Genomic DNA, 26,917 nt, shown 5'->3' with positions numbered 1-26,917 from the left:
TTGTTTTTTTTATATATATATATATATATATATATATATATATATATATATATATATATATATATATATATATATATATATATGGGTGGCAAATACTACCATTTTAGGGCTGGCTATGTACCGGATGGTTCAGGGAGAGCAAAAACAAAGCAGAGAGAGATTTAATGCTGCATATTATGTGTGAAAAAGGGGTATTTTAATAAGCCTTTACCTGTGGCCAGGATTTATTTCAAGATAAAATGTGAAGAAAACGGGACCTAAATCCATTAATCCACCAATCTAAATCCACATTGGATTATGTTTTCTTGCAACCGTGAATGCTTCAGTTAGCAGTTAAACATATGCCAAGTGTGTGCATGTGTGTGTGTGTGTATGTGTTTGTGTGTGTGTAGACGTGCGTTTTCAGCGCTGACCTCTGACTGGTCGGTCAGACTGTCCAATCGAGGCAGCTCCGGCAGCTGTGAGAAGCGTCGGTCGTAGATGCAGAGGTGCAGGTGCTTGTCCAGGACGCGGAAATCTTCATAGCTGCGCTTCACAATCCAACTCCGGCCCTTCAGGACGACAGCAGAAACACACGCTCGTCACCAGCGAGGAAACAGACAAGAGAACACGATCACTGACCAAAGAGCGGCATGTGAGGAATGCTTCCTTACAGCTGCCGCTAGGGAGAAGAGAAAAGTTCTCCCACTTATTGACATGACAATGAAATCACACAGATGAAAAGGAGTAATTGATGAACAAAGAGACCTCCCTTAAATTAAACTTATAGTAAAAATCCACAGAATACAATTGAAACTGAGCTGAGCAATCTATCAACATATTATAATATGGTGACATGGCATGTGTGTGTTTTTCCTGGTTTGAAGGCTGCCTTACAGGAATTACCTGACTATCCTCGCTGTTCTGTTCTCACTTCATCATATTAACATTACGGATGTAGCAAATCTCACTGCGTAACGATTAAAAGCACCAATAAGCAACCCAACAATATCGTCCCAATATGAATATTGAGGCATTTGGTATCATCATGTTAGTTTTTCTCCGTATCACCCAGCCCTAAATCGAAGCATAAATAAAACAGTCACCGTTGAAAGGAAACATGCACCTTTACATTGCGTTTCTAAACCGATTCATGTTTCCTAACTTGCAGTAAGTTGGTTTCCATACTGTATCATAATCAACTAGTTGAATCTGTGTGGATCGTTTTGAAGACTCATCTGGGTTGGTGGGTCTGACATTTGCAACCTGCACGACAGCAACTCAGTAAACACAAGAAGCTTTCGAATGTGTATGATGCTTTGTACAACAGCTATGTGTGCTCTTTGTCCCTTGGCTCGAGTTTCACAACGTTCTTTCGCTTGGAAAGAAAAAGTGGATTTATACAGCATTCGTATCCTATTGTGAAATGTAGCCTTATATTACTGCAACTCCACTGTGCTCTTGTTTATGAAGCCTCATTATACAGAGCCCCATTGCCTCAACTGTCTTGTCAATGTTGAGTCTGCATAGTCAGGATTCCAGCGTGGGAGCTATTAAGTTCTGCAGATTGCATTCGCGCCTCCGAAATCATAAAAGTGGTCTTTTGTGAAGATTGTCTTGCTGAACATAACACGTAAGTGTGATAAACCTTGATTTGCCTCAGAGCTTGTTTTCTGCAACAACTCTAATGAATTAGTCCCCTTGGCATTTGTCAAAGGGAGTTAGTGTGGAGCTAACAGTGTCAGCTAACTAATGTCCATGCAGCTTGCTTCTGATGACTCCAAATAACCAAACAAGCAAAAAGTCAAACTAATTCTACCTGCTAATTCAACAACAAGTAGCTGACATGTAGCTGACTGCTTGGTGTTCAATTTGTTGAAGGTATTTGTTTTGAGGACGTTAAGAATATATATATATATTGTCATTCCTGTCTCCTGGTAATTTACATAAAGTTATACATGGACAATTCTTTTTTTCTTTTTCCATACAAATACAAAGGTGATATTAGTACCATTATAAAACAATGACCTTGTACTTGTGTAGTCCCCTGAGGCAGACTTATGTTGACACCAAACATTTTGTTGCCAGCAGTTGAACTTTATGAATGACTTCACAAGAAGAACCAGCGGCCTCGATCAGTAGAAAGACAAACTACAACTACAACTCTTCTGTTTTTACCCCCATAGCCACTTTTCAAGCATTGAATACAATGGCAGTCTCTCAAAAGATATTATAAAAATGGCAATCAAGTCTCTTGTGGACTTGTATACTTTGATAGTGGAAATGCTTCCACAAACGCAGAACATCAACAGCTTACTGAGCCCGTAATAGTGAAACGCAGTGATTAAATGCCAACTGTGCAGGAGCAAACCGATCAATCCACCACATTAAATGTAACTTTTCTTTAAAAAGAATTTCTAAGACCCCGTCGAAGGATTTGTTGTGTCTCTTTCATGTAGTAAGACAGGGCTTCAAACCTCAAAACCCACTGAGAGAGACTAGCGGTGGAAAAAGTCCTTGGCTTTGATTTGGCCTAGAAAGATCTGTTTGTAGCGAGGCCAGGGCTTGTGCGACTGGGACCGCAGTGCACCACTCAGCCCGCTGATTCGAGTGCCGCTTTAAAAAGGCGCTGGCTGGTGGAGACGCGCTGGGAGGGCTCGGGGAACTCTTTTTGCTATCCTGCCCCACTTTCATACGGAGCTTCTGGTTACCCCCACCCCTTTCTGGGTTTGTGGAACCAATCTCACTTCGCTGTGCTACTTTCACTGTTTAAACTCTTTGCCAGGCCCCTTCTCCCTTTCCAAATACAACTAGTGTAGATTTAGCAGTTTTCCGATGGCTTCAAGAAGTTGGGATTTCCAAGTAGACGTCCACATACTTTAGTGGCGTTGCCAAGGTCGTGCAAATGGAATATGATATGTGGAGGGAAACGCATGAAACCAGAATCAAATATGTCACTGGAGGCGGTCAGGGCAAAGCTTCTGAGCAGCTGGTGTGCATGTGTGCTCTACATTGAGGCGATGCACAGTTTGGGGTTAGTCAGATGTCTTGCAGAACGATATGATGTAATCATAAATAATGTGGCTGTTATTTACTCCGACATCTCTCCTTATAAAAGGAATTATTAAAGACGACTAACTTTTTAAGTCAACTTTTTTTTCTGCGGTGACGAGACCTCTGCCATGACACGAGCGAGCTGGGCGACACCCATGTACACAGAACTGACACATTATGGGAACACTCCAAAAAAGGACTCGTCCAATACTGAGGCATCTCAACAGCAACCTTGATTAAAAAGCAATTACATAAAAAATAAAAAAAAACAGCAGAGGTACGGTCCTAAAATATGCAGAAACATGTGTAAAGTACTTTGAGAAAGCTCATGGTTTGAAGATGTCGTTCTTCCGGTCAGACTTTCCTCAGAATCTCTCACCCATCCGGGCTTTCGTCCACGGCTCTTTTTCGATCCAGCTCCAAAATTCCCACAGAACTTGGACGTCTAAGCAATTTAGAAATGCTGGAATTTGAGCCAGCGTTCTCACACAGGGAGGACTGCTGGACATGCGTCCGAGTCCTACAGAACCCTCATTTGAAGGCCTGAAAGCGTCTTTACGAGTCAGTGTGGGAGTTTGTATATGATATCCAAGTGTAGACGTGCTTAGGGTATGTACTGCAGCTGTACATTAAGCCCGCTGGCGTCTTACCTGGCAGTATATGTGCACCAAGTACACCAGCTCCTTCGACTCATAGCCGTTCCGCGTCACTTCGCACTGTTCATCCCCGAGGGACAACTGAAAAGACAGAGACAAAGAGAGCTTTGGTTATTCCTAGAAAAGATGTTGGATCAGACAGAGGCGGTGATTGAGAAAACAGACTTCAACGTCTTCACAAAGCCTTTGACAGGTCCATTATTGCGGACTCATGGGTGGAGGGCAGAAATCTTCCATTTAAATTCCGCTCATGATCAGGCAGGGAACCGCGCATGGAGCTTTTATTTAATGATACAGCCATGACTGTTGCAGTCATAAGTGTAATATGCTGTAGCTTTAATGAAGAGCTGGTACAAGATTTTAAATAAACATGAGCGCCTGTCAAACAGTGGAGTATATGTCTTTTTTTAACTGCAAAGCTACTTTCAAGGCAATATTAGGTTTCAGTGTCGCCTTTTACTTCAGGTGTCCCGAGATATTATGTTTCATTTTCTGACATTATTTTCCAGGCCATGCAGACAACGCGAGGATGAGGCAGGCAGCTTTTAATCACAGTTCTGACCGATACTCTATGAAAAGCAAAACTAAATAATACCCTTTTTCTCACCAAAATTACATGCAGGATTTTTGTTTTTTTCAAATGGGAAAGCCCGCTAAAAATAGACCATTTTGGTTCCTTCTTTTTTTTTGTTACTCATTCAGTCTCAAAGTTACAAACTAGAGACAAACAAAGAAGGTTTTGATGAGTTTCTTTTTGCTTCTGTCCGGCTTTGAGGGGGGGAGTATATCAAATGTATGTTTTGTTAATAGAGTATAATAATGATCCAAATCCCTGTTGATTTTATTTATTACATACGGCGCATAACTCCGGAAAAGGGACAGAAATGAGCGAGTCCACCTGGGTGTCATGTTTCCATCACTAACTGCTGCAGAGTCATTTGTCCCAGTGAATAATACTGATTGTCACCTTTCCCACTGAAGACAAAAGCCAGATGTTTGTGGGCGTTAGTGGGGTTTTTTTGACCTGTGGGAAAGGGGCTGCAGTGAAAGAAAATGAGGACACATTCAAACATGGTCCAGCACCAGGATGTGTCGCAAAAGAATAGTATAAGACGGTGATTATACTGATGAGTTCCAAGTGGAACGATGCGGGCTGCCCACATATTGATGAAATATAGATGAGGAAACAAGCATGACGCTGGAGTGCTGGCATAGCCATCTGCTTAGTACGGAGCACTAAACAGAATTATGGACAGCTGTGTGAGGAAAGAGGCTGCTGTCTGCTTTGACAGCTTCATCGTTACTATTTTGTATGTTTTAAGAAGCAGATCTCAGTTAGGTTGCCCTACTTAGGAGAGAAAAAAAGATTTGGAATGACCAACGGTTGCATTTTTCCTTGTTTATTATCAATATTATTACTTCTATATACAAAACCAGAAACATATCTTACAAGACCTGGATCAAATTAGCAAATAAACAAACAAAGCATTGCTAAGAATGAGGCAACGACTTTTTATTTTTTTGTTAATAATCCACATCAAGTACATTCCAATTCATTAAAAGGTGCACGAGGTTAGAAGCATTTTGATCGTCTCTCAGCGTGTTGAGGACTGTCGGCGGCTCTCAGCGTCCACGACCACGGCGTCAGTGGCGTTATGAGCTGTAACTGTCCTATGAGAGCAGAGAGGCGGCTCATGTGTACTAAAAGGCACGCAGAGGCCCGGTTATGTCATCCAAGCAAGGAGATGTTTGGATACCGACACACACCCACACCCACCCCCACCCCCACACCCACACACACGGATGTTTCAGGTTGTTAGGAGCTCGTATGTATCAACTTGAAAGAAAATCTATATTGCCGCCCTTTCGTATCATTGTTGTCAGTCTCACAGTGAGCTGCGCTCAACTACCGAAGTGACGGTGTCGGTCTTGCTATGTAAAGTTATGTCAATGTAGCATATCCAAAATGATCCTCAAAGCAAAGCTGCACAGGATTGTAAAAGTTCAGGTAATAGTTTATTCGGTTCCTGCAGAAGAACTTCCTTTGGCAGAGTTGTACGAGCCCAGAAGATATTATGAAGATATGATGTAGCGCCTCTCACAGCCAGATGAGGTCTTTGCTCATGTGCAAGTAGTTCCAGGTTGCGGGAGGTCTCCATCAGAAACAATGGTAATATTGTTCAATACCACTGAAACTCTGCGTGGCAGTCCCTGCTCTTCCCGATTGGCTTTCTCAAGCGTTTATCTCTGAATGTGTTGTTCTCTCAGAGCTCCTTAGGTTTCTACATAATTGGTACATGTCACCTCTCTCTTACAGCTGCACAAATACATATTTTTATTCTATTCCTATTCAGCTTTTTAGGTTAAATCTGCATTCGTTCAGCTGAAAGAAACTGGTTGTGCTTTCACAACAGCAAGCATAAAAACTGTTTATGTGCTCCCAAGGTCCACTGAACAGATATTGTCGAAGCAATGTCATGGTGCCAGTGAGGGGAGAAAAACACATGGAAGTGTTTTTGTTTCAGAGAGCGCTTGATTTAAAGATGGCTGTTAGCGGAGGAGCAGCCTCCGCGGAACAACAATGCCCGGTTCTGTGGATGCGGTCTCTTTTCAGAGACACAAACGAGTATGACAGCAAATGACCTAATTACCCCCGCTGTTGTTCAGTATCAGCGCCGAGCAACCCAGAAATGTTTCACATTCGGTGCACAAGCAAAAAGACATTGTCACAAAGCAGCAACAAGAACAAACTTCAGCAGGCAGCCCATTGAGGCAGACATGTAGGCATTGCACTGGAAGGGTTTAAGCATTTGGACCTGTGTTGTAGTAAAAAGGACAGCGGCCCAAAGACCAACAGGGACTGTGGAGACAAGTGTAATAGTTTTGACTGACTGGGGTCCCGACTCTTGCAACAAACTAAAACTTCAAATATACAAGGCATTGTTGTTTTAAAATAGAATGACGCAACACTTCAGAGCTGTGCTGTAGGACAGGCCAAGAGCAGCTTGTTCATTATCTGGAATGTTTTTTTGGATGATGGATTACACCTCTTCAGCGTCCTTGCACTTGGGCTGCCGTCAAGTTTAGTCACGGATTTTAACATTGTTTGTTGGGCTTTAAGTTCATCTTTCTGTCCAGACTCAAATGTCTCAACAACTATTGGATGGGACACCGTGGAACTTGGCTCAGACGTTCAAGCTCCTCTCAGGATAATAACTTCAGTAATCCCTGAACATGGTACCCCTCATCATCAGGTCAAAACTATATTTCCCCCCACCACACAACAATTGCAAAACTAACAACATTCCCATCACTGGCAAATGTTAGCATGCTAACATGCTAAACTAAGATGAGGAACAGGGTTAATGTTCTACCTGGTAAACATCTGCTTGTTACCATGCTAGGATTTAGCTCAAGGCCTAACTTGGGGCCCCTGTGGCACACTGGGTCGTCCCTGGCTCCGCTAGTCCATGTATCTTTGGGCAAGACACTTATTCCCCAAATGTTTCCTGTAGCTGTGCCTGTTGTGTATAAATGTATGTGAATGATAGCTATTTCTATTGGGCGGGTGGAACCTTAGCCCCTCTAATCAGTGTATGAATGGGTGTGAAGCGCTTTGAGTGGTCAGAAGACTTGAAAAGTGCTACACAAGTACAGGTACATTTACCATTTACTTTGCCTATGTACTCCCAGAGCAGCTAGCATGGCTGTTGACTTTTAGTTTCGGCTCCTTAGGGCAGCGTCCGTCCCCAGCTGTTATCAGTCATTTCCATTAAAGACTGTCAGGGTAATCAAGAAGAAGGGTACGCGCTCACATTCGCCAACTGTCCGCCTTTTGTCCCATGAGAAACTCAGTCTCGGCCCAGCGGTGGAACATTGCGTCAGTTGGTGCCATCAGTCTTTCCTTAACTGAGAGGGAACCGGTTCACCGACTTTCCTCTTGCTCCTACAATATCATCATTAAGTGGGAGCATGTGATTGCAGTTCAGCAGTGCAGATATGTTGGGAACCATCCCGGGTGATGAGATTAATGGGACAAATCGGATGTTTTGAAGTGGGGTTGTATTTTACCTATAGATTGGAGTTTGGAGTACCAGCACGGGAGTAAAGCAATGCACTGCTGTGGACGGGGGCAGCAAAAACATATTATAGAAACCTAAAAAAAAAATCTAGATAAGTTAATGTGCAGGCTATATTTAGAATAACGAGCTGAAGCCGTTGAATCCAAACTATGCTCTCTTCAAAGTCACAAGTCTCCTTTGACCAAAACTGTCATTTTACTTTGTATAACATGAATTGCTTGTCTACCACTGCCTCAGTCACTTAGTTTGTGATATTGCCAGACTTTGGTGTTTCACAGGGCAAGTCTGGATTGGATAGTATAAATATAGCGTTCACTTCAACTGATACAGATTTTTGTATGCGTCTAAAATACAGCCACAGTAGTACATTGCTTTGCTTGCGTACTGGTACTCCTGCCTGTTTCTACAAACCAGGGGCGTCTACTCTACAAATAACTACCTCATGAAACCACACTTCAAAACATGCAAACTATCTCTTCAATACTACCAAATCAATCATGTGGTTTTACTGTATGATAAACTAAAATATACAGGTATGCTTAAAAAAAGTTATGAACAAATAGGAACTAACAGTTATGAACTAACAAGTGTTACAGCCGAAACGTCAGAAAAACACAACTCCCAGTGAGCAAGAAATATCTAAAAAGGTGTGCACATAATGAACTTCCCAAACAAACACCATTTTAGCATCTGTAGAGTCTGTTCCTTCAGCACTTCCAAACACACAGGACTCCACAAGTATCCTTTTTACACGACCACCAGAGGATGACGTGACTTTCGTTTTCCCCACCGGCAGATTAACAAAGTTCCCGACAAGGCCTTTAAAGTGATTCATTGTTTTGCCCCAGTAGTCTACGATTGATTAAAAACACACAGAAGAAGCAGAATGCCTGCAGAATGTTCGAGGGGTTCTGCAGGAAGACACGCATCACATTGTGACAATAAGATGCGTTTAGAGACCGACATATTTAGCCACCGGTTTCATGTCCTAAACTGTCTACTCAACATCTGCTGACAGCTTTGAGAAGTTAATGGCATTTATTGAATAAGCAAAGCAAGCTAGTGAGGAAGAATACTGTGATCTTCTCTTGGCTGCATCACAAAATAAAAACTAGTAGTGCTTGCATTTTAGTGTAAGACACAAGATACTCGTGTCGGCTTCATTTCAGCGAGTGCTTCTGCTTTTCGCCAGATGTTTATCCAAAATTACAACTTGTGATGAGATCCAGTGCCAGATCCCGAGCGAAGTGGCCTGCCAGACAGGTTGTCTACCATTCCAGGCCCGCTTTCTGCAACGCATGCAGCACACCACGTTATGATTTGATTTCGATCCAACCTGCACTAGCACACATTGTCCTTATGGCCTCAGCAACAGCAAAGAGGGGAGGGGAGGGCGGGGGCTGCAATCTTGACAGACCTGGGCTGGCTGAGCTCTTTGTGGCTAAAGGTCGTCTTTCACAAAAAAAGGAAACTAAATAATCAAGAATTAGCTTCTCTGCATGCACTGGTTTCAAGTTCAAACTACACATCATTATATTTGTATTGCGGCTCCATTAAACAATGGGAATGCAATACAAACACCCCAACAAAGATCACTGTGACAACTAGAAAACAAAAGTATTGCTTTCTCTCTGTCCTCAAGCTGTATAAGGTCAGATTGGAACAACTGCACATCGACTGTGTGCTCTGATTTCTTCTTGTTTGTACCGTAAAAGCAAAATAGATCCCATCCATGGGGACATTGCACTATCTTTCTAACAAAGGTTCCTGTAGAAAGAAGAAAGCTAAATCCCAACAGCCTTATTTTGGACACAAGCGAGTCCTGCAGGCACACAAGGACAAAGGGGAAGCATTGCTCTGACAACTGCAGAGCGGCAGCAGAAAAGAAAAATCAAAGTAAAAGAACCAAAGGGTACAGTCAAAAAGACAGAAAGACACTTTGTACTCACAGCAGTTCAAGTCGGGGTTTCACTCCTTTCAGTTCCCTACACTTATTCCTTTCCCTTCATGTCGTGCAGATTCGAGTCTGGCCCTGGTTGACACTCCGACACCTGTCCCCGGTCTATTTCTCTGAGCAAGTGTGTGAGAGAATGCACATCCCGTTCTGGCAGAGTCCTGTTCCCCCTCAGCGGGACGGAAATGTCAGCTCTCCACTTTCTTTCACTTACAGGGTATAAGCTCTCCCCGTGTGGGATACAGAGACAGAGGGCGGGAGGCAGCAGTGCTGCTTGTGGTGGTGGAGGATGAGAGGAGGTGGTTATTTGGTGGATTCCTCAACAGGACCGCTTTCTTCTCCTCCATTTTGCCCTCTCTCCCATCCCACCATCCTCGTCTTCTTTCTCTTGTATACTTCCTTCTCTCTGATTGCTGGCACTTAGCAGAACTTTAACACCCAATTATATTAGCAGCAGGAAGTAACAGAAGGGAATGAGTAGATCTCTCCCCCCCTTAAAAAAAAACGGGAGAAAAAAAAGCTATTTTCTTTCAGTCTCGTTCTTCTGCCGGCCTCACGGTCTGCTTTTCTCTGTCCCTCGCCACATGCTATTCTCTCCCTGCTCCCTCCTCTCGCCCCTGCCTGACATGCTGGCTCACCCCTCCCCCTTCTCTCCTCCTCTTCCCCTCTCCGGTTGGTACGTTCCCAGGACAAAGAGTAGGGATGGAGGGAGTGAAAAGAAGCAGAGGCGAGGTAACATGGGGGAAAAGGAGGCGGGGGTCTTTCCCCCCCCCACCCCTTTTTCCTTCCACATGTGCAGTCCTCTCTCTGCTGTCCTTTTGCACAGTGGCATTTTGAAAATCAGCAGTCCTTGCAAATTATTGGTCAAAGGACATCAATGCATTCCACCTCAAAGCACCTCAATCAAGTGTGTCAATAACTGGAGCTTTGCTGATGCAGCAAGAATAAATACATAAGGGAACAAACTCTGCATTTAAATACTCATGCCACAATAAATAACCACTGAGTGTGGTAGCTGACAGTCTAGTAGAAATAGAGTCACCAAAAATATAATCTTAACGTCTGCTCTCAGGTTACAGCCAAATACCTGGATCCCCAAAAAAAGAAAAAGAAAGAAAAGTTGAGGTTGCATCAGCTGCGATGACCTCACGTGTGTCATCCACACATGAAATGGATGGGGTTTTTTTAAAAGAAGAAAAAAAGAAGAAAAAAAAACTATTGCTGGAGAGGAGAACGAAAACCCAAGCAAGCAGCCGGCCTCGGCGAGGAGGACGCGTGTGAGCCAAGAGAGGCCGCAAGGATACGGAGCTGCAGGCAATCTGCAGAGCTCACGAGATCCCCAACTGTGCAGGAAAAAACATACAACGGCAAACAAAGACAATAGTAAAAACATAGTTTAATTAAACTTCAGGTTCTAAAAATAATTTACTTACTTTTACTGCTGCAAGCTTCATTCCTGAAGAGACTCAGGTCAAAACTTAAAAAAACAAAAACATGTTCCCCTCACAACACCTGCTCCCGAAGATCCAAAGCGAAAGTCTGGCGATCAAACAGTCGCTTTCCGGTTAGAAAAGCTGCACAGTTCTGTGTTCAAGGTGAGCCGATCCTCGGTTGGCACGGGACGTCTGGCCGGAGCATCAAATCTACAAAGTCTGCCTGATGAATATCAAATGATAATCCAAAGATGACCCAGTTCACTCAGCTCCGCGCTCTGCTATGCCACCGACAGGCTGGACTGGTTTATCACATATCACATGTGGGGAGGTCAGACGTTTCCCAGGAAATGGAGTGACAGTGGGAGTTCAAGCGTCCAATGGAGAGAAAAAAAGCTAAAAACCCTCATTAAATTATGTTATTGTTGTATATAAAAATGAAGATTAGCCAGGATAGATCACTGACTATAGTGACCGAGGACATCCATGTGTTCTTTACTGCATTAGACATGGCAGCGCTTAGCAACCCACGAGTACGCTGCTTGACATGGAGGGAGTTTCAAACTCAAACAACCCCTGTGTGGTTGTAAAGCCTCAACTCAACCACTCATGTTGCAGTTCACGTCCCCATCTGTCCAAAATGTCGTCACCTTGATACAATCAAACATTTGCGTGACTTCGTCATAATTAGCATATCGAAATTCTAACCAGTTCATCCTTTTACATCAAATCCCAACTTTACCGGAAAATAATGCGTAGACACAGACAAATCTCCACTATGACCCACTAGAAGTAGGCGGTGTATCAGGATTTTCTCTTCTCCGTTCATGTTTGATGTGTCCGGAATGTTTCTGGGCATCGACCTCTATAAAAACAAAGCCACCGGGCGCCAGACCGTCAGCACGCATGCAAGAGGATGCTACGAACAGGTCAGACACGCAAATACAGCGAGGGAGAAAAAACACCAAGCGGACAACACTCAATCCAAAACGAGAGAGTCTTTCACCCGCTGGCGAGCACCCTCGCACAGCCAAACAAATCCTACTCATTCCGCCTTAAAAAAAAACAACTTAAGAATAGCGGCAGTGCCCACGCCGTTTCTTCTGTGCTCTCATTTCCTGCGAGTCTGTCCCCCGCCGTTCTCTGCTGCCACTGTGACATAAGAGAGCTGGCCAGGACAACTCAGAAGCAGCGCTACGAGAACTTTTCACACCAGAGGCCGGCTGCTGGGAAGCAAACAAGTGCTTGCTGACATTGTGCAACTTCTTCAGGGCTGGTGGACGAGATGACACCGCCTTTGTCTACGACTAAAACCAGAAACCCTTTTGCTTCTCCTCCTCCTCATCTTCCTCCTCTCCCTCCTCCATGCCAGGATCTGGCAGCGAAACTGCGTTTTGTGAATTTAGATGTAAATGCATGCACGTCTTTCTAATCCAACCAATGGCGGACAAACGGATCTCCGTCCGCAAGTAAGACGAAAGGAACAGCATCGTCCTCGGTGAAAGAGGATCATGAAGGGGGACGGAAGGATAACTGGAGATTAATGTCGCGATCAAAAATAATGGCCGGTCTCCCATGATACCATTTTCCACGCGTGGTATTTCTGTCACACTGCAGCACCGGAGGGGTTTGGAGCATCGCCGAGCTCCTCCCGACCTAAAAGGAGGAAGTGTGAGGGCACCGACTCTGAAAATCATTACTAAAGCCATGAGGACGACTCCAGGAAAGGACTAGAGGAGTCCAATGGGAGTTCAACACAGAGGGCGATTGATGTGAGGGGATGAGATTCAGACTTGGAAACAGGATCGCAAAACAAATCCCATCAGAAGAAGGTTTACTGGAGTGCTGATGCGCTCACGCGGACTTCATTAGACACCGGAGTACAAGCTGAAGAGCAGTGACCTGACAAAGAGCCCTCAGGTGAAAGGGCACCATGCTAAAAATGGTGTATCGTGAATATGTGCATATTACTAATTTAGGCCACTCTGGGAATGCCGGTCGTGCGTTATGTGAGAAGCAAAATGGCCTCTGCTCAAGGAACCTCAACATTTCAGTTTTACAGAGAAACGCCCGGAATGCAGAAGCATCTCGATGTCAAGAGGAAATTGCAACTTTGTCTTATCCATCTCCCCTGTTTTCATTTCCCGGAGGCCAGAATAAAGGGGGCGTGGGGCGTTCTGAGCATGCTTCCAGCGCTCCTGGAGTGAAGCTGTTACTCCAATAGCCAGGTCAGCAGTTTGAAATGTTCACACGTCCCAAGAACCCCCACCCCATCCCGCTCACCCCCACCCGCTGGAGGCCCTCCTAGGTCAGAGAGGAGAGGACGATTGTCAAGTGTGAAGGTGGAAATGGAGAAACAAATCCGTCTCGTCGAGCTGCAAACCAGACTACGTTAGTGAAAGTGAGCATGAATATCACTCGGATGAATGAGTGAGTGATTGTCTTTCCGCATTGACATAAAAAATATAAATATATATATAAACACAATTTTGCTTTGAATGAGTCACCAGGATGCGAGGCCCATAAAAAACGGTGCACATAACTTTTCACACCATTGTCTAACTGGGGGAATCTTCCAGTCAACAACGAGTTCTAAATCACAAACCCTCTGAGACCCTGAGATATACTACCCACATTCAAATGAACGCATTGAAAGGGAACCAACACTCTCGGTGAAAACTTGTATGCAGATGGGAGTCATTGCTTTGATACGAGCCCAAAAATGGTTCATAATATAACATATTTTGACACAGTGGGCATTACTTTTTGTAAGTGATCGCACGTAATTTGGGATTGAAAGTCGCACAGACTAATTATTGCTGGGCTAATCTCACAGCCCGCTTGCTTCATCTAGAGTCTACTGGATTCAATTAGTCAGTCTTTATGTCAAACGGCAGCAGGCGTAATCTTGAGCTGATAAAGTGTCACGTTTAAATTAAATTTGAAGTATTGATGAAACATTCTAACAGTGTCATGGCTAATTGAGCTGCTTTTCCTTCCTGGAGGGGATTTTGTCACACTTCATCATGTGCATTTCGGCTTTGAGGACGTTCACATTTTCAACCTCTTTGTGTTGTCCTCCAATAACGACCATGAGAGACACAGAGAAAGAGAGAGCGGTAATGTGACAATGTGTGTATGTGTGTGTGTGTGTGTGTGTGCGTGGGGCCCGGCTGGTCTTTTGTTTCCTCTAACAAGGGCAGAATGAGTCCAACCGTTACATCATCCCCTGCTCACCGGGAGTGGAAAGTGGTCCTCTGAATGTGTGATAAAGGGGGTTTGTATCACATTGTATCTTTGCGTTATCCAGACTAACATATGTTCCTGAACTATTTCACAGCTACAACAGATCCAATGTCGACCCTGAATATCCTCTGAACCTGGCAATCGGTCGCCACTGGGCATTAAAAAGGGCAGCCTGCCTCCTGGGTGTGTGCTGCCCGCCGCCGTCTTCAGTGCAGCGCTGCGGTTGATGGATTGGGTCCCGCTAGAGGGGGGGAGTTCAACTCCATGCATCTCTCTCTCGCCCCTTTGTGAGTGAAAGGAGTGAGTGGGCAGCCGAAGCATATTGTGTCACGATGCTCAGCTCGCAGGGCAGGCGAGGGATGGGAGGTATAGATGGATAGACGGGAGCACAGAGAAAATCCCCCCTCCCCCCTCCAGACCGTTTGACATCACTTCACAGTCTGACGGTGGGAGCAGCTGAGGCACATCAGCCGTACAGCAGCACACAGCGAGCTGGCCGAGAGGACGGGCCGTCAATCTCTATCACATGCGTGACCGCATGCATACATACGGCCTACTGCTCTCATTCTCCCACACAGCCTTTGTCACTGTTGTGAAAAGGGAGGGAGGGGGTGGCAGTCCTTCACAGCTGTTAAACTCAGATTGATCGCCGTGATTATTGTCGGACGCCGAGCACGGAGCCGTGCTCTGTCTTTGTCTTTCTCACGCACACAAAAGGTACACTTATCATCACGTTTCATCATGAATCTATACCTGCTAAACCGACATGAATGGCAGTAACATTTGTCAAAGCCGTACTATATGGATTTCTTTGGTGCGTTCTACTTCCTGCGTACACATCAATGTGTGTGAGGAGAGAAAGGTGGCTGTCTGGCTGTGACCTTACTGCCACTGTGGAAGGCCGTAAAACAAAATGGCAGGAAATAACGGAGTCGGTCGAACGTTACGCAATTGTCCCTTTTCCAAGAAACATCCCCGAGATCGCAGACTGGCCAATCGTAGCGCAGTATAGGCCGGCTGTGCTCCAAGGACTCCCAGTCAATCGCAGGCTGGTTTTGTGGATTTGGAGCTAATCGTGGTGAAATGTTGAGTAATAGCTTGTTCTCAGTGCATCTGCATTGGAGGCTTCCAGCTTCGCATTTGTCCGGACAAACCGGACTGTGATTGACGGCCAAACGGTGATGTTATAAATCCTGCTGGTTGGTCCAGTCTCGGGCTGGCTAACCAATATATATGTATTTTGATAACATATTGATATTGTGATAAAAGACTAGATAGCATCAGGTTTTGTGTGTGTGTGTGTGTGTGTGTGTGTGTGTGTGTGTGTGTGCATATATATATATATATATATATATATATATATATATATATATATATATATATATATATATATATATATGTTGGATATAATAATATATCCAACACACAGTCAACAGTAAACTCTCCAATTGCTGCAATATTCACATGGGGATCACAGGGATTTTGAGATGTAATTGTCTCCACACCGCCCGGCCCTACTCGAGGTGTTGAACTATATTTAGGGTGAGTGCAGACAAGCGCTCCTCCGGCAGCAGGTGAATGTGAAAACAAAACACTGCACATTCATCACTCTGCACAGGAAAAGGGACTCAAAATCTATTTTTGAGTGGAGTTCCCTTTTATAACTTCAGACGCTGTTAATCACTGTATACCAAACTGCAGTTGAAAACTGTGCCACAGTTCTTGGACGCCGGCTCACACTGTTTTTGAACCCTCCATTAATAGTAAGATGTGTACGAGCTTGAACCTCAGGGCGGTGCACATGCGTCGAGACGGGACAAAATGCTAGGGTGCAGATAAACCATATGTACGAACGGGGCCGACGGGGACAGAGTGTCGGAGTCAATAAAGTTGTTTTCCTGGTGTCTGGCTGCAGATTGTATCATGTAGTGCTGGGAGCGGAGGGGAGAAGAGGGGAAGCTGGAGGCTGTTCAACACAGACAGCAAGTGGAGAAGAGACTGTCGGGAGGATACCAGGAGATAGTATTTACACTAATAAACACTAAATGTTAAAAATAATGGAAGTATGAGGGAGGTCTGTGGAAAGTGGCAACTTTATTAGATACACATGCCGGTTACGGCAAACAGCCATCTCCTCTCAACAGAACGCTGTGCGGCTGAAACTCAATATAAACAGCATGTGGACCGGGTCAACGAGTTCGCTTACATTTTAACTTCTACTACTTCAACGGTGGTATTGTTAAGCGAAGTGGTTCTGTCTAACGCAAATACCTCCCTCTGGCAAATTTGATATAACACAGAATGAGCCAGCAAGTAAACAAGAAAGACATTAGGAAAACATGCAGCCCAAAGCAGTTTTATGAGCAAATGAAACCAACAAAATGTTGGTTTCTGTTGTTCCTTTTAAAAATCATAGTTTGAGCTATCGATCCAATTTGGCTTTTAATTTGGGTTACTTTAACGATAGCACTGGTAATGCTTTAATGCAATACGGTTGAATTGTGTTATTGTGGTTTTGTTTGGCACACACGTTACATGACGTTTGCTATACAAATGCAGGGGATTTGAGAATAAGAGAGTTTTCGGATGACCAGCAGCTTATCGTCATACATGAGCTTCATGGTCCTCACGCTGAGCCGGCAGCCTGACTGAACAAGTGTGTCTGGTGGCACAACTTCCATTGTTTTGATCCTTTCAGGAGGCTCTACCGACGGTGGACGAGGTGGAGGAGGAAACAGACCCATCAGCTTTTGTCATTATATCACCTTCATGCAAAAGGCCTGAATCCTCCTGACGGATTATAAACTGGATCTGGGAATGCTCATTGCATCAGGGTTAGGCCATAAGGGTTAGGCCGAGTGTCTCGAATGTCAAAGCAAGATCGTAAGTATAAAGTCATATTCCAGCTGTATCTTTTGTCTCGAAGTAATGTAAAAGGTGCAGCCAACATGGAGCAGTGGCTCCTAAACTCTTTTCCAGAGAGCAACAGAGCTCAGGGAAGGTACACTCTCTCGTCTCTTTGGACATTTGTCACATTAACACATGAAACAAACGCAAATGTCCCATTTAAAATCCAGTTTTCTACATTGTTGTCCACTGTTTGAGGCTCGACGGCGCTTCATTTTGTGCCCTAAACAATTTTTCAACTAGAGAATTGTCTACTGACTGTTTATCTCCATGAAACACATCCCATATCAGTAGTGGATGGAAACAAGCATTCATCTCGCATTTCAGATTTTTTTTACAACATTTTATTACAATGTGCAATACATTGGGCTGAAAACTGTCTGCACCTTTTGGCTTTGTTGTGTCTACCGACCGTATCGGAGCTCATGACACACTAAGGCAACATTACAATCTAATAAATGCAGCTCACCAGCAAATCAGAAAATGTTTGAACATTTGAATAACAAAATCTAAACTTGAGGAAAGAATCCACTTGGTCTCAATGACCAAACAAATGGCTGGACAAAAACAACCCCGCTTTTCCAAAACAACAGGCCAAGAGAGCCTGAAATACAAGTATCAGAAAAGAAAAACAACTGCCACGCAAGTGCAGCTCTGAATACAGGCGCCCTCCTCTTTGGCCTTCACTGACAATGACATCCTAATGTTTCCACAACAAAACCTTGCCTGACTCAAACTCTCCTTTGGCGAGGCTTTTTATTATGGAAATGAAAGAATATGTCTCCAAGCAGAAGGCCCGATGCCAGCGGTCCGGTATACTGCACACACGACCTGAGAGGCTCGAAGGAGAACTACTGGTGGAGCTTTAACTAACAACACACTTCTAAACTGGGAGACACCATTTTAATGATAGCTACAGCTATCACAGATGACAGTTGGCAGCGCCACACTCAGCTTTTCACGAGGACGTGTCCATGCGACGCGTCAATCAAACAACCTCAATAATGAATGGAAAAGGTTGATTTGAGGAAACTCTCTCCGACAGCAATGGTTTCATTCATCAAAAAGTATAACATGTCCTGATCCAAATAAAAAGGAACACATTTGTGACTGATTCATAAAATGGATAAAATGTTTGGCTGATGCTGGATTATACACCGATTGACAATACGGAAATGCTTTATGCATATAAAGAACAATTAATTCCTCAAACAAAGGAGACGCAACTTTTTTCATTCGGGGGGGAAGTTCTGTTCACTCCAGAAACGAGGCAGCAGCCGCGCCGCTGAATACTAAAAACCACGGAGCGGCGAAACAAAAAGACAGGGAAAGCTGAAGTGTTGTGCGAATCCACAAAGGGTAAGACAGTAGTGCTGCTCTGCTGCGCCAGTATGACCAGCCAGCACGCACACAGCTGGGACAACAAAGGGAGAACCAATCTACTGACTGCAGACCGACGGCTTTTAGCTGAGGACTTGCCATTGTGCATGCGGTGGATGAATGGATGGTTTCTGTGGTGTAACCTGAGTTACATCAACAAATAGCCTGCAGGCTGAAGTAGACAGTGGTAAGCGTTTTTAGCAAAGTATTTCCCCGGCCTCAGTGTGCAATAAATGTAGCAGACTGCTGACCCCTGCTGGTCTCCTGACATTATGACAAAGCTGTCTGAGGGAGAAACGGGACTTTCTTCATGAGGAGATACCAAAACTGCCAAATATAGTGGAAAAGGAGTGAAAGCTGCTTTAAAACCGCTAAATCATTTCATCTTTACACCCTTTATGCAAACCGTGAACCCGAGAACCGTTAAGGAGCAACTTAGTACTGCACTTACAGAAAGTTAGGTTCACCACAAGGAGCGACTGAACATATTGTTCAAAATTAAGAGCAACAGAGTCCTCGATATCTAGACTTTTAGTCCGCAGGATTCTAATGCAACCCAACAATGGATCCTACATTTCCCATAATACAAGTGAGTGGTGTATTTCATCAGACCCACCTAAGTGTCTGCTTCGTTCATATCCCACACCCTCGAGTTTAAACGCATCCTTGCAGTACAAAATATGTGAGAAATGTGTGAGATATTCTGAGATATTCCCCATGACATCATCATTTTTTACTTCCAAGAGCTCCTCCCAGAACCACAGAAGACGTTTCACAACTGGCTCCACAGGCTGGACAGTTCAACTAGTCATGTAGGGAATCGCACCGCATGAGTAAAAGCGGTGGAGTGTGCCATTCATTGTGCTAATCCCGGCTGACTAGTGGATCAAACCCACTATTAATTACTACTCGTACCTCTGCACCGGATCAGGAAAACGATATGTCACAGCCTCGGCAGACTCCACGGTATGACCGAGAAACAACTTTTACCGACTTTTTAAGACGTTCAAATTGCTTTTATCCAAGTTCCTTCTAAATACTGATCCACATCTAAAAGTCCCAACTAAGGTTAGCATTTTTGATTCCGTTAGTTTCACATTGCAACTATTCAAGAGCACTAAAGAACCGTGTAACCCTAATGTCACATCTGTAATTTAGTCCGGACCACACAAGGTAGTTGTGAAAGGGCCCGAAGAGATGCAAAACACATGCATGGGAAAGGAACTGAAGAGCTCTACAGCAAAGAGCTGCTGGCAACGTGCTGTGTAGAAGATGTCAGCGGGGTGGGATCCTCTTTTATCACACCGACTGATAAGCCTGGAGTATGAATGCCATCTCCTGAAAGTAATTAACATGGAGTGCTGCCGGAATGAGTCAGCAATTTTGCACTTCCGCATATTTCATCTCAAAGTCAATGTTTTTTTGTTTTTTAAATGGGTTTTTGGTTGGATGTCAAAAACAAGATCTGTGGTTGACACAAGCTGAAGAGATTTTAACGTTTTGTTCGACAACATGAACTGCTTCAGAAGATGCCCCTCCCTTAGAAACAAGTGGCTAAATGAGAGGACTACACGTCTAGTCCTGTGACCACATTGTAGTTTATTCAGAGCCTAAACGTTAGCTTTTCACTTCTGGCGATTGCAACAGAGCTTTTTTTCCTGCAATAATTCAGCATTTTTGGCGAGGGAGCCAGTGCGATGCTCACTTCCTTCCAAAAATGACATCATCCCTGCAGCCCTCTATTACCATACATTGCATTGATCTTCCTCCTCTTCATAATGGCATCAGTGGGTCCCTTGAACTATTGCTTTGATTCTTGTAGTTTTTGTTTCATGTATTGTCAGCGACGGGAAACGTCTCACAATGTAATACAATGCAAAGTTGTGTACCAAAGTTGAAATTAAGTTTAGATAGTTAGTCAGCATAGAGAAAAGTGTCAAAGTCTTCTGTACTTTGGATTCATATTAATACTTAAATTGCATTCTGATATCAAAGAGGCTACATTAGCTCTTTGTCGGATTTGAGGGTAGACACATAATACTTAGACCCATCAGTGACCACTCCTACACACACAACACTCACACTGAGGTGTGTGGAGCTGGAACGGATGAGGTCGTGCTGGAGAGCCCATTGGGCACCCAGGAAGATAACAAACAAACGCAAATCATAAAAAAGGATGAAGTCAGCTTGACGTCAATTTGAAGAGACATGCAAGTCATATTTCTGTGTTTATGAGAGTCATTTTTTTCAGATTTATCACCCATAAAAGGTTTAAAGCTTCGTCTACAACAAGGATGTCATGTACCTCCCTCTGAAATGTTAAAACCGGTGAAGCGGACACATGGAGAGGGACGCGCCATCGTCACGCGTGGGATGAAACGTTCCATTAATGTGGGGATGTAACTGAGGAGGAAAAGCTTCAAGGTCTTTTACCTGAATCGTGCCAAAGTCCACGTTTTCGTAGTGGAAGTGAGCGCACTCTGCCAGCTTCGGGAAGTGGCCCTTGGTGAAGCATAGTCTGCAAACATGACACACAAGTACACAGTTTGGTTGGCCACTTTGTCCTGTGCTCATGATAACACCTCAGTGCTAAGTGTGTGGATGACTGGTATTAGAAGGAGGGTGCAATGCAAACAGAGAAGAGGAGGAAGACACAGAAATAGACTCGTGAATGGAAACGGAGGCGAAGAAAAACAGGCAGTTGAGAGCGATGCACTGAGATGAACGGAGGGATGGGGAGAGTTGAGAGAGGCAGAGGAGACAGGTGGAGGTGTCTCTCTGTGTGCAAGTGTGTTTGTGAGAGAGAGTGAGTCACAGAGAGAGATACGCAGGGAAAGTGAGACACAGAGAGACACAGAGAGTGAGACAGAGAGACACACACACACACACACACACACACACACAGAGAACCAGAGAGAGATACAAAGAGAGAGAGAGAGAGAGAGAGACACAGAGAGAGAGAGAGAGAGAGAGAGAGAGAGAGAGAGAGAGAGAGAGAGAGAGAGAGAGAGACAGAGACAGAGAGAGAGACAGAGAGAGAGAGACAGAGAGAGAGAGACACAGAAAGAGAGTGAGACACAGAGAGTAAGTAAAAGAGAGACACAGATAAAGTGAGTGACAGAGAGAGTGAGTGAGTCTGTGAGTGAGTGAGTACTTACTTCTTGACATTCTTGACCTTCATGCTGGCTGTGCTGCTGCTGCATGAGCGCATGAGGGGCTCCGCCCTCAGCTCGGGGATCTCGGCGCTCCTTGCCTAGAACGCACAAACACAGGACCGTCAGCGGATGCTGCTGAAGCGTTCAAATATGACATCGCTCAAGAGTTTGTTGTGTTGATGGAGGAAAAATGCTGTTGGTCACATTGCCGACACAATGTCAACTTCAATTTGTTAATTACGAACATGTGAGACGGTGAAGTGGTATAGTGCAGTTTACCGGATTAAAATCAACAACTACCTTGTTCAGAAGAAGGCCAGCAAATGAAATGGCCAGCAAATGAAATTCATAACAAGGAAGTGTACAAATGTAATAATCAAGAGGCTGAGTGAGGCACCAGGTTGCTCGGGTCAAGTGGTAAATTGTTAGAGCTGACTTGTAAATTATCATGAGAGTTCTGTAACCAAAGCATCCCACTATTATAATAAATGATGTTCAAAGCTGTTATGTTTGATGTGCTGAGCTACAGTATCACCTGCTAGTGAAAGTCAAATATTGATTACTTAAAGACACAAAGGGTTGAAACATCTAAAGTTCTAACTCTATATACCTGTGTCAATTGTTCACTCCTATTTTGATATTTGATCCCGTTCTTTTCTCTGACTGGTTTGGTGCAGAGAGCGGGTCGTACCTTCCTTGTGAACTACTCCTTCGACAGTTTGCCTAAAAAATAACCGAATGAACTGCTGACAACTTTCCCGGAGTTGTAAACCTGCTCCTCATTTGAAGTGTTTTTGTGTTCCCAACTGAACATCCTGGACCTCCAACGCCAGCCTGGAGGCAGAGGAGTCGGTATACCTCTATTTGACTTTTGGTCATAATGAGTTTACACTCAGTTAACGGTTTATTTATTAGCTAATAAACATAAATCATGCTCAGTATCCGGTGTGTTCCCACATTGCATTTCTGCCAGTGCAGCGCTCCTCTCTTTAACTGCATGCAACCAAAGCCTGCTCAAACAGGATTAGTCAACACCAGTCGGGCTACAAACCCGGTTGTTTCAGTGTTTGGGCAAAACATTTACTGCACGCAGGCGCTCGCTGTCCTTAAGTAATGCATTCCTTTCCAAAGAACACACGCACATTGTTTTTCATTATGCTTAAATTAGAGTAAAAATCGAATGCAGCTGTGGACAACAATACATTAATCCGGGAAACCGAGTTTGGAGCCAAAACATTGCATCAGTGGATAAAGTCATCGTGGGATTTTCATTTCAGTAATCTGACAGCAGCTTGTTGGAGGACACCTGGGAGAGTGAACAAGTTGAGGTAAGGTGGTAAGGAAAAGATTGATTGGCAAAACAGAGCTGAAAGTAAAAGCAGAATGGACCTGTGAGACAAAAGCACCAGAGAGGGCCGAGTGAGGTCAGTGGGTATGTGATCAGGCGAGATGGAAAAAGTGTTCCTGTATTCAGCTTGCGACTCCACGGTCAAGAGGTCAGTGACAGTAAAGGTGGTCTGCAGATGAGGTCGTGGTCTATCCGAGGTGGTCACCGCACAAAGCTGTCAGAGGCCTCTGCACATATATAGTAGAGCTGCAACGACCAGTTGACCAAATTGTCCATGGAAAAAAAAAAAAGACTGGTTTGAGGTTCGATTAATTGTTTCAGAGAAACATTCAAGCAAAAGATGGAAAACATTCTCTGGTTTCAGGTCCTCATTTGAGTTCCTCATTCCGTTTAGGGCCGTTTTTCACAAAAGACATTTGTAGTTGACGAACGCTCCGACGACATTGTCGACTGATTGATCAGTTGATTCAATTGAAGGATCTGCAGTCTCTCTACAAAGAATAATATCGGCGATTTTTGTCGTAAATTGCTAATTTCTACCTTCAAAGAACGATTGTTTTAGCGCTGGGCCAGCTGCCTGCTGAGCAGTGGCTTTCAAAGTAGAGCCGGAATACTTTCACCTCTCACACTGAGTTAAGGATCGACAGATGCTGATTGTTGGAACAGTGAAAAAGCTAACCAAGACTGTGTCGGACAGCTTTATTGTTGTGTCTGTAAAGTTTGAATGAAGTGTGTTTTGGTTAATGAGGCAATAAAGCCCATCTGAGTTTGTTGAAAGAGAGAAGCTTGAATTCAGACGGCGAATATTTCCCTTCTAAACATTTGGTGAACGTTATTAGACGAAAAAGAGCTGCTGGAACGCAGCGAACTCACCGCTCAGACACATCTCCCAGCATTTATCGCAAATTTAATTTTAATTGAATATTTTAATTGGCAAATTCCAATTTGATGACAATAACAGCCGCATTATACAAAGGCTTTACAAGCTCAAACTGTCATAGCGTCACAACTATATCAAGTAGTCAGCTTGAGCTACTTTCTCCCAGTAAAATGTGTCTGTGTGCGTGTGTGTTGGCATATTCCTCGACTGTGTGACTGCGTGATGTTTTAAAAATCAACGTGAAAGCTTTGAACTTGTGCAAGCCTCTTCCTCGTCCCATGGTCCAAATGCTGTGTGTGTGTCACAGTAGATCTATAATCACTGAAAAAGAGTCCACGCTTCCCTTCATCATTGTGTCGCAGGGATCCGGGAGTGTTTAGTTCCTTTAACGCGTCGCTCTGCAGTCCACACAGAACGGATCTATCCCACACGGTGCAACAGCGCGTCGGTGTGACGGCTTACACCAAGTTGCTCTGCGCTTCTCATCGTCTCCTTCCAACCACAGGGAGACATGCATAATGCAGGTCGCTCCGGCACAGAGTCCCTTAAATCAAATATTGAACAAAGAATAGCAGACTTGTGGTACCACAAGCCCCGCCTCCTATGATCAATATTCATTAGCCTGGCAAGATTGTTGTTGCTCTGCCCCTCTCCCTGCCTCTCTCTGTGCGTTGCCCGATCGAAGTGAGCACTTCGCGATAGGGCTCCAACCACGCGCCGACCACGGGTGGCTCTGCACGTTACCATGGAGACGGCCTCATTTTTCAACGTGCTGTCGATGCTGAAGAAGCGAGACCCGAAACCAAAGATGGGAGGGAAGGAAATAATGAATGCCGCTGTCGGGTGAATGGAATGCAGCCTTCGGAGAGAGACAGGCTGAAATAAACGGATGACACGGGAGCACGCAGAAGAGCAAGATGAGGAACGAGAAGGAGTGGGGAAGCTATAGGCACGGCATTAATCACCAATATCTGACAATGGAGGATACACAGTGTGGATAGGAGAGAGATACACAACTAATCAATCCGGCGAGTTAAAAAGGAACGCTGATAAGAACGTGACAGGCAGCAAACAGGCCGACGAGGGCGGTGCGGCGTTATCGCTGGTTCTCGGCGCTCAGAGCCCCTTTCGCGCACACGTGCACTGCAACCTGAACTTATCGAGACGTCACACGGGTGCGGGAGAGCGCAATCGTCCGATGCCGTCCGACCGGACACACAAAACCGGCTGCTGCAAAAAACTAAAGGATGCAAATATTGTGGGGGTGAAGAAGACGGGTCCATTCACACAAAGACAATCGATTGACTGTCAGACACATGTTTAAGTTTTTCCGGGTCACATTTACACGAGTGGGCTGCCGCTACCCATAAAGTTTTTTACAATTTGTTACAATTGCAAGACAAAAATCCCCTGTGTTCAAATGTTATCTTGTTTTTGGCAAGAAACCTGAATAAACAGATGAAGACGTTTTCACAGCAGTACAAAATATATAAGAGGGACCTATAAGAGGGACTATTACTAGTCTTCCTAACACCAGCTCAAAGCAGCTTATAACACAGGATTAAAACTAGTGATGCTTGATGATTCGTTTCCTAATCATTTGAATTGTGTGTTTTTATACAAATAACCACGGCGGATGAGAACTGTTGACAGTTCATGCCGACTTCAGAGCAGTTTACGAAAATGTCCAAGACAACGAGATTTGGGTTAAAGAGCAGCTCCAGACGACATCCTCAGGACATTGTACCAGGTTTATAAAAGTGAGCTTGTCGTTGACCCGAGAGAAGAGCGGGACATTGATGAAGACACTTTCTGCTTTCAATGTATGTATACAAAACAGCGTCACTTTCACGTGTGCAAAGGTTTGTGTATATGCAGAGCGAGACCGTGTGTGTGCATGTGTGTGCGTGTGTGTCTCACCATGGCACTGATGGTCTCCTCCCAGTCGGGTCTCTCTCTGGGGTGGATGTTAGCCAGTTCAGGCACAATGTCGTCGTCCTCCAGGTGACGTCCAGGCCTCAGGCCCCTACAGCCCAAAACACACACATGAATCTGATGAGTATTGCACAGATTATTAGACTGTTAAACGTTTAGTAGTGATGTCTTAAAATTGCTTGTTTTGTCCAAACAACTGGCCAAAGTTTCAGGGGAATCACTTGCTTCATACAGAATGACTTAATTATCGATTATCAAAGAAGTAAAAGATGTGTTTTCTTTCAAGCGAGAAGTGTTCAGCTTTACTTAGATTGATGTCAAAGCAAGTTGGAGGTTTGTTTTTTTCAGTCTGTGAAATAGAGCTGCCGTAATGAGACAATAGACAGAAAATTAACCTGCACCTTTCAAGCTTCCTTATTCCCAACTTCTCAAAACAAGAGGATTTGCTGCTTTTCTCTGAATTATTGTCATGACTGGAATATCTTAGGAATTCCGACAGTGAGATGAAATAAGAAACCTTGACATTAATGTTGGGCTTCAGGGAAGCTGTGAAAGGCTATTTGTCATCATTGTTTGGACACCTTTTAGAGGAACTAAAGAATGGATTACTCATAAAAAATAATGGCCAGTTGGAGCGCGATGAGGGTTAGTCTAACCATCTGCGTGGGGGACAAGCGGGGTGTGTCTGAAAGAACATAATGTGGTCAGCATGCAGAGGCCCAACAAAGAAAATGAAAACGGACAGAACACTAATAGATCTGATGAAGGTCTAATTGAATTAGCGTTTGCCTTCGGGGGACAACTTTGAGTGGATGAGACGTCTCTCTGCGCAGACTTCTCATCCACTTCAAAGATCGCCACTGTTTCCAGAGACGCTTAGAGGAGAACGGGGATGGAAATGAAACAGA

General features: G+C 44.3%; 1 protein-coding gene across 5 annotated transcripts in view; it reads right to left on the bottom strand.

The window, feature by feature from the left end:
* Positions 1-26,917, bottom strand: part of arhgap32b (Rho GTPase activating protein 32b) — a 100,866-nt gene that overhangs the window by 32,955 nt on the left and 40,994 nt on the right. For all 5 annotated transcript variants that reach the window (XM_068599940.1, XM_068599937.1, XM_068599939.1 and 2 more), the window contains 5 exons: positions 25,995-26,100; positions 21,850-21,944; positions 21,125-21,209; positions 3,684-3,770; positions 414-551 (listed from right to left, as the gene is read on the bottom strand). In XM_068599940.1, the coding sequence (XP_068456041.1) occupies positions 414-551; positions 3,684-3,770; positions 21,125-21,209; positions 21,850-21,944; positions 25,995-25,997 (408 nt within the window). In that variant the 5' untranslated portion in view covers positions 25,998-26,100. The remainder of the gene's footprint in view (positions 1-413; positions 552-3,683; positions 3,771-21,124; positions 21,210-21,849; positions 21,945-25,994; positions 26,101-26,917) is intronic.

The sequence above is a fragment of the Clinocottus analis genome, unplaced genomic scaffold, assembly GCF_023055335.1.
Source record: "Clinocottus analis isolate CAN_PGR_092001 unplaced genomic scaffold, fCliAna1.0.p SCAF_5, whole genome shotgun sequence".
Taxonomy (NCBI): Eukaryota; Metazoa; Chordata; class Actinopteri; order Perciformes; family Cottidae; genus Clinocottus; species Clinocottus analis.
The sequence above is the reverse complement of the archived record's forward strand: the minus strand, read 5'-3'. Positions and strand labels throughout refer to the sequence as shown.